Source organism: Mus pahari, chromosome 9, assembly GCF_900095145.1.
Source record: "Mus pahari chromosome 9, PAHARI_EIJ_v1.1, whole genome shotgun sequence".
In the NCBI taxonomy this organism is placed as follows: domain Eukaryota; kingdom Metazoa; phylum Chordata; class Mammalia; order Rodentia; family Muridae; genus Mus; species Mus pahari.
Genome location: NC_034598.1, coordinates 17,987,217 through 17,996,290, shown reverse-complemented (window position 1 = coordinate 17,996,290; position 9,074 = coordinate 17,987,217). Strand labels below are relative to the sequence as shown.

General features: G+C 40.0%; 1 protein-coding gene across 1 annotated transcript in view; it reads left to right on the top strand.

The window, feature by feature from the left end:
* Ros1 (ROS proto-oncogene 1, receptor tyrosine kinase) overlaps positions 1-8,647 on the top strand; it is a 132,245-nt gene extending 123,598 nt beyond the window's left edge. Inside the window, exons 43-44 of the mRNA XM_021204829.2 lie at positions 3,412-3,575; positions 8,231-8,647. Of these exons, the coding sequence (XP_021060488.1) occupies positions 3,412-3,575; positions 8,231-8,541 (475 nt within the window). The 3' untranslated portion in view covers positions 8,542-8,647. The remainder of the gene's footprint in view (positions 1-3,411; positions 3,576-8,230) is intronic.
* The last annotated feature ends 427 nt before the right edge of the window (positions 8,648-9,074 follow it).

Sequence of the window (9,074 nt, the reverse complement as noted above, 5' to 3'; positions counted from 1 at the left end):
CTTCTTCTTCTTTTTCTTCTTCTTCTTCTTCTTCTTCTTCTTCTTCTTCTTCTTCTTCTTCTTCTTCTTCTTCTTCTTCTTCTCCTACAAGTAGTGTCCATTAAGTAGGTTGCAGAGAGGCTAAAACTTTGTAACTGAAGTGTGATGGCCTGACATATTTTGTCAGTATCTGGGCAATCATGTCTATTTTCAGAAATGCTACCTCAAGAATTACTTCATTTTCTCATCTTAATTCTTATGAAAACGACAAGATTAGCTATCCAGATTATGTTTTAATTATGCCTTAGGATCCACAATCTGGTATCAATTATAATCTTATCTATAACGGTCTATCTGTGAAATCAGTGGGTAATGCTCTGCACCTACAAGGCACAGATTATAAAAGAGGAGGTGATAGATTTCATCGTTCAGTTCTTTCTCAGATATTATTCTAACATAATAAAAATAAAGCCAAGTCTGGCATTCTGTAGCCAGACTATCCATCCTTTGACGGCACCAGCACAGACCATATAAAACAACCAACGTTGTTTTCTCACAATACCCTGACACTTAGCATTAACGTGGATTTTTACCTACATGTCTAGAAATGAAATAAATTCAAGTGGAGTTTTTTTATTATAATGTATTCAAGACTGGATTATAGTTCCTAAGATAAATACTTAAATACAATACCTATGATGTCTTGTGAGTAATTGCCATCTAGTGCTTGAATATAATTCTGGTCCAGTTGCATTGTTGATGACTTAGTCCAAATTAAATGTTTCTTAGTCTTTGGTCAGTAGCTTCCACTTGGCTCCTGTATAGCCCAATCGCCATCTGTCAGCTGGGATGGTCCTTTAAAGGTGCGGTGTGTGTACTGTAAGACCTCCAATAGCTCCTTCCTTGGTTTTTGAGACCTGCAGGATTCTGCTTCCCTTTCTAATGCTGTTTCACTCTCCCCCATCTCCACAATTGCACTTCAGCTATTCTGGCCTTCTTTCAGATGATAAAACGTGCCAAGCTCTTTCCAAATTTAGGACTTTCCACATGCATCTGTACTGCCTGACATCTGCACATACCCTGCTCCAATGACTAGCATGTTCTCTCCCTACACGATCACAGGCTTAGATAGCATCCTTGTGGAAAAGCCCTCTGAGGAACCCGCCAGAAATAGTCCCATCTATTAGAGCACGTGTTCACTTTCTTTTGTACCTTTTGAAGCACATAACACAATTTGAATTATATATATTTCCTATTGATGTGGTAGTGGTAATACTTTTAAATACTTCCCAGTTTATATTTATTTATCCACTCCTCTGTTCATCCTTAATTTGCTTCATATTTCTGAAAATCAAAAAAAAAAAAAAAAAAAAAAGAAAAGAAAAGAAAAGAAAAGAGAAAGCATGTACGTGGTCATAGTGTCTTCTAGATATGACAGGGAAGCTATAACCATGGAATCTTAACAATATCCTTGCCTATACAGGAGAACTGCTCAATTTGATTTGTGAACATGGACTTGAACTTTTTCTAAGGTCCTACCTCTGGATGAAGAGCTACAGGAATCAATAGCTAGTGAGGGGGAGAAGCTGCTTTTCCAGTGATGAGCACTTTAGTCTCAAATGGTCAGCCCGAAACACATGCACACACGTACAGTGTTAAATGAACTTTGTAGGTGTATGTGTATCTACATGTGTGTAACAATAAAATTTTAAAATAATTAGAATTTTATCGTATGCAATAAAATTTTATCATATGTGATAAAATGACCATTTAAAATTAAAATAAAATAATTAAAAAGCAAAGGTTGTAAAATTGTTGAGAGGGAGTGGGGAGCACGGGAGGAGCTGTGGGAGGGGATGGAAATGGTGTATACATGGTGCTCATGCATGAAGTTATCAAAAATAACTAAACGTTTGAAAAGTCAGTAGCTCAGAAAACCAATGATGGAGTACAAAAGAAAGTAAACACACGCTCATCCAGGGGTAAGCCGACTAGAGTCCCTCAGCCTCTTGTTAACATATAAAATACCAGACGGAGCCACTGAAACAGTGTTAACCACTATACCGTTAAAGGAAGGAGCAGACGCCTCATTGCTTGTAAGTTTTGGACTGGTGTGGGAAGAAGAGAACATCATAGAACTTCAAGGCCAGGAGTAATACCACTGCCTTCCCCTTTGCCGGGATGAGCCAGAGAGCACTGAGCAAATGACCCCCCATCTTGAACATGAGAAGACTGATCTTTGTTAAGAAGGTAGAATGGCGTATCAGACAGAGAACATCAAGTGTGCACTTCCAGACTTCCTTTGCTTCCCATGTGCTGTGAACTCTTTGTTCAGAGTTAGATAATTAGACAGGTAGCCTCATGTGGGGATCCAGCAGAAATAAGAGTGGTTTTTCCTGATATTTGTCTACAGTTCCAAGAGATGACAGAGTCTTAGAGAAGCCTGAGGTTAGAGATGACAGACATCCTGCTCAAGAGGGAAGATCCCCGACACCCAGCAGAGCTACCAGAGTCTGTAGTTGTAGATGCATACAGGGTGGATGATCAGCCCTGGAAGTTAAGAAGGAAGGTTCACAGTGCTGCTACACAGCAATATGCACACATCTTCCCTGGCAGACACCCTGATGCTATTTGGAAAAAAGGGTAAAGGGGTGTGACTAGCCCAGAAATGAGGCAAACTAAGTTATTATAGAAAAATGTGACCATTACTTAAGATGTTTTAGAGCGAGGAACTGAACTAGATTATATATTATACTATCTTAAATCAAGTTATTATCTTCTTTTAGGTGAGAACTCTGTAAAAGATCTAATTAGAGACAATATTTAGAGAGTTACCTTCCCTGCCCCCATTGATTTGAGTCGCAGTGTGATACATTGTCACTCTTTTTCATTTACTACACATGTCACCTATGAAGACAGGAGCCATACTTGTGGAAACCCTAGCTCCAAATGTTACGCTGGTGTAAAACAAGTGTCTAATAAATCTACGATGAGTCAATGGATACATGCTGTAATAAGTGCTGTATGGGAAAGGCAATTCAGTCAACCTGCTATGTATGTCTGGTGAATTGAGAGTGTCCGAATTAATCTTTGAAATGTATGAAGAATAGCCCTGAGCCCAAATCTGGGTTCCTTTTCTCTGCTACTGGACATCTAGGTAGACCTTTGATTTTTGTTATGTTGTTCTGTGAAGTTAAAAAAAACAAACTCTCTGCTTCTTCAACAGTTTTTCCTTGATGTGCTAAGTAAACATCCCTAAGCATCTATATAGCCATCTGTTAATCTAGATTGATTACCACTGAGATAATGTCAATCTTTGTATTGAACCTGGGGAGCTGGATACAACTCGGGCTCTCTAACATGCCCTTCCAGGGATGATCAGTAGCAACATTCTGTCATCATGTACTTCCCCATCTTTACCCACATGTCCAGGTGGAATTTAATGTCCCAATGCTGGGCTCAAGAACCTGACCAAAGACCCACTTTCCATAACATTCAAGACCAGCTTCAGTTATTCCGAAATGTTTCCTTAAACAATGTTTCTCATTGTGGAGAAGCAGCTCCCATCAGTGGAGTCATCAACAAAGGCTTTGAAGGTAAGCTCACTTCTGCAGAATTTTCTTCCCAGCGTTACAGTGTTTCTCCCAAGGTTACAATGAAATCTACACAGCAGGTACTTTAGGGTAGGCAATAATAATAATATGCTGGCATCATCATTATGTTGTTTGTTGCGTACCTCTTTAGAAAATGCCTTGTATTGTGTATTAAAATGAAAGAAAGAGATCATTGCTTGTCTAAGGTAGTAAAAAGTAGAGTTTGCATATAGGCTGTTTCCCTTCAGTCTGTTCATGGCCTCCCTACCCTTCATCAGTTGTATTTCAACTGCAGAGTTGAGTTTAGATAATTATAGACTTTCTGTTTATGACATCATCATTGGCCTCTTCGGGGCTTCTGCCTTATTTTGTTTATCTCTTTAGTTGGGCTGTCTCCATATTCTTCTCTGGTTCTACTTCCTCCATTCCCCACCCCCACCTCCTGCCAAGCAACCATTCTAATTACTTTAATGAATATCTTTCTATTTGTATGTTTTCCAGAAAATATGTAGTTTGGTATGCATGAATATGAGGGACTGGCACCACAAGTTGGTGGGCATGGGTAGGAGATAACAGAAAAGGAAGAGGAAAATCCCAAGGTAGTGTTGTCATGGAAACTCAGAGTACTAGTGAAGGAAGGAGTGGGTGAATTCTACAGAAATAGCCACTCTTCCAGAAGTTACAGTTGATCTGTATTTTATTATTTATTTAATTATTCTATTTTTTTTTTTGAGACAGTGCCTTATATAGCCCAAGCTGGCCTCACACTTACTATGTAACTGAGGATAGCTTTTTGTCTTAATTAGGGTTTCTATTGCTGTGAAGAGACACCATGGCCATGATGGTGACATGCATGCATATATGTTGCTGAAAAAGTAACTGAAAGCCTATATCAGTTCCGAGAGCAGCAGGAAGAGAACTGTCACACTAGGCTTGAATATCTGAGACCCCAAAGCCCAACCCTTAGAGACACACCTCCTTCAGCAAAGCCATACTTACCCCCAACAAAGCCTCACCTCCTAAAAGTGCCACTCACTATGGACCTATGAGGGCCATTTTTGCTAAAGCCACCACAACTTTGAACTATGAACCTTCTTGTCGCACCTCAAGAGTGCTAAGAGTACAAGTGTGCTGGGCTCCACTTGCAATATATTTTAAAAATTCATGTCTTTACTCGTGGAATCTTTCCTACCTGGTGTATTAAATGTATTTTATAAAAAACCACAGAGGATGCTCCACCAGGCCTGAGAGGTTATCTTTTTCTAAGGCTCTACTAGAAATTTCCATAGACCTCTTAACAGTTAACCTGTGAGGCTAAGGGACGAGGCAAATGACGCTGGCATCAGGCGTCTTCACACATGATCTGGGTTATGCCACAAGAAAGGGTTGTATAGCCAGGCGGAACAGAAGAGCTTATTCTGGCTGCTGGCTGGAAATCACACACCGTTTTGGTTTGATTATACCTGATAGATTTGGATACTACTTGGTGTTGTCAGAGAGGATTGAAGTTCTAAAAATGAGCAATAAAGTCCAATGTAGTGGCCCATGCCTAAAATCCCAGTACTCAGTAGGCAAAGATCTTATCACAACTTCAAAGGCAGCTGCATCTACATAGGGGATTCCAGGAAAGCCAGGGATACATAGTGAGACCTTGTTTCCAAAAAAACAAAACAAACAAACAAACAAAAAAACCCAAAATAAAACCAATAGATATCATTAATAAAATCAGAGAAGCAGACAGTGGACCTAAGCATGTGGAATAATGTGGTAGGAATCTTTAACAATCAAACTACAATGATTTAAAAAAAACTAATCTGGTCAGATAGAAATCTAACTGTAGTAAAAGAGGAATCAGTTTTCTGCTGTTTGAAGTTAAAGAACGGAAAGAAGTTGGGAATCACTAGAATATTTGATGGTCAAGATTATGATTAAAGAAAAGAGGCAAGAACGAGAGAAGAAACAGCGAAGAGTGAGGTTTGCACATTTGCAAAGATATAAATGCTGAAGCAGTTTCTGGAAGGCAAACTGAATAAAATAATTATTTATAATGTGAGAGAAATAATTTGTTGCTTTGCAGACTAATGAGCATATTTAACACAGCATCGACGGTGTCTGTCTTTGTTATCAATGTCGGAGACATATAAGAAACCAAGAAAGTCACTGGAACGGCTTTTTCCATTTTTCAAAAATGAAGCACTGTAGGATTACAACAATAATATAGCAGTAATGCCATGTCTATGCTTTGGTCCTACTGACCTAATGGGGGAGAAGGAATTGGAAGAGACAGGTGAGAGGGACACAAACACACACACACACACACACACACATACACACACACACACACACACACACACACACACACACANAGAGAGAGAGAGAGAGAGAGAGAGAGAGAGAGAGAGAGAGAGAGAGAGAGAACTTAGTAACGTATCTGGGCACCTAGTAAAAATATCCCAGTGACTTCATCCCAACATTTGTGTAAACATCACCTCACCAGCTCAAAGAGTTCTACAGGAAACAAATCTCAATGCCCTGTGCTGTTCTAAACATAGCCAGTCAGCCGGCATATGTCTCGCCTCTAAATACCCTGTCTTACTCGGAAGTCTTTATTTTAATATTTCCCTTCCAAAGAGGTTCCTGAGTGCCTGCCACCTTTGTTCAGAATATCTGCCTTAGCTTTGATCTGTAGGTTTTAGAGTGAATACTTTTTGAAAAGAAGTATCAAAACAACCTTCCCCATCACCACCACCTCTCCAGAGCTCTTTATGCAACAAGATGTATTAATTGCTAAAAGCTTGCCAGGGTCAAGTTACTAAATATTGCTGCCAGCACTCTGAACCAATGAAGTAGGTAGTTAATGGTTTTCCTTAGGCACGCAGAAGTATAATCTGCAAAAAGAAATTTATTTGTTTAATGTAAGTGATTTTTTTTTTACTCCCTCAAACTCATCAAAACAAAATAATTAAAGTTATGCTTGGTGGAAGCACTCCAATAGATTACTGAATGGATTAAACGGATGTCAATGAAGCAGCTAACAAGAGCAGAGAGGTGTAAACTGTAGGGGTAGCCCATGTGATTTCTCTAAGCCTTTTAAGACTATCTTAATGAGGAGCAACTCCATTGGAGCTTCTTGGTGACTCAATGTTAAATATATTATTCCTTGAAGATTTCTATTGCTATTATTATAGAAAATATGTTTTTTAAAATGTCTGTAGTACATACTGTCAATACCCACAGTTAGTAGAAACTGGGTTGTACCTTGGAACTCAGAATTTAGTTATTAGCAAACTTGGCATCTCATGAAGGGTTGACTGTTCTCGCTGCTTCTCACACAACATGGAGATTCAATCCACCCCTCAGAGAGACACAAACTCATTCTAACTGGATGGCCTTAAGCATATCATTGAACTTCTTCATGCCTCATCTGTTAAATGCAGACTACCTAATCAATAGGGGAAAAAATGAGTTAAAACGTGAGTACAGCTTAGAATGCTGCTCAGTGCATAATAAGGCTCTATAAAGGTTAACTTGAACAATAATCAATATAATTACTAATATACTTCATGTCAGCATCCTCCTCCTTTACCTTGCCACCAAGCTTATCCAGATGTGCATTCTTTCCCTTGTGTGTGCTGTTGAAGATGAGCAGATACATTGGATTCCTATTGTTTCTTCACTGAGCACACTCCTGACTCTCAAGCCTTGCTCTGGTCTTTCTTCTCAATGCTCTTAGATTAACCATGCAGCCAAGACAATACAGGGCCAAAGGAGGATGCAGGCCTAGTGGCACAGTCCGATTACCTCTGAATTTTGGAGGAGGCTGATGCAGAAGGGCTATGAGTTCAAGTCTTGCCTGGTAAAGTCAGGGCAGCCCTGTCTGAAAACCTTACAGAAGAACAGGGACATACTTTAGTGGTAGATGACTCAGGCAACACGATTAAGGCCCTAGGTTCAATCTCCTTACTGTGGTAAAGAAGACAAAGACAAAACAAAACAAAATGGAAGAACTATGGACACTGTTCTTATTTAATCTGCATGTCTGCTAGAATCTTACCTCGTTCATGGGTACTTTGTGACTGCTATTTAAAGTGGTAGCTCATTCGCATGCTGTTATTCTCTACGTTCTTTCTCTGTCCTTTGCTCTCCATAGTCTACTGGTTCACTGTCCATCTCTTTCCATCTGAGTGTAAATTCTAAAAAGCAACAACTCTGAATGACAGATAAGCAGTGTATGCCTTACTTCTGGTAGACCATATATCTTATGCATTATCTTAACAAGCAATGCCTGGCATGGGGCTCCTAATCTTCCTCACAAGGCAGTGACCTGCTTCACCTGTTTCTCATGCAGTATCACAGCATTTTATATAGTCTTTTACATAATTGCACATCAGACCTACAGTGACAAGTCCACTTCTAGAGTGCTGTAGTCTAAAGGACAGGGATCAGGTGCTATTTGTCTTCGTAACATTTAGCCATCCACATAAGATACTGTCAAGCAAATTATACATGTGTGTGTGTATGTGTATGTATGTATGTATGTATATGTACATATATACATATATATATATCCCAGTTCATATACATATAATAATATATACTATTATTACAAACAAAAGAAGTTAGGCAGACACTGCAATAACTTCTATACTCTCCCACAGGTGAAGATGATGAAATGGTCGCTTTGAATTCAGATGACACAATGCCAGTTGCCTTGATGGAAACCAAGAACCAAGAAGGATTAAACTATATGGTGCTTGCCACAAAATGTAGCCAAGGTGAAGGAAGTTATGAGGGTCCTCTAGGCCCTAAGGAACCCGGGTCGTGTGATCTGAAGAAAGACAAGAAGCAATCACAGGCAGACAAAGGTTTCTGCCAGGAACCACGGGTGGCTTTCGGCTCTCCTGGTCAGTCTGAAGGCCTGAATTATGCCTGTCTTGCTCACAGTGGACATGGAGATGTGTCTGAATAACAGTGTCTTGTAGGAAATACGGCACCGAGATCAGTGTCAAGTGGCTTGCAGAAAAGAATAAAGTTGTGGTGGCAATCGACTCTGAATGGACACAGCGAAGTTCCTAAGTTCTGATCTTGGTTCCAAAAGCCATTTGGCTTCACTCAGTCTTCTCCTTACCTAACCTTCAGTGGGTTATCAGAGGAACCTTTGTGTACCTGGATATCCCAGGACAAATCCTAAGTCGGGGAAGAAGACATCAGTGTTCCTCTCCTCCGAAGCCCTTTACTTCAGAGTAATGCCCACCCTGCTGTCTGGGGTGCAGTAAAAACATCTTTGACAAATGGGTAGCTACAGGAATAGGTTCATGCAAGGCTGTGCATGGGGATGGGGCGGGAGCCTGCTGAGGACCACCTGAACTGCAGATTACCTTAAAGAGGATGCAGGAAACAATTAGAGACACATACAGGAGGGGGCAGCCCATGTGCCATGAGAAATCATCTGTCACGCTATTATTCCAATAAAATATTCCCTTTAATCATCACTGTAAAACC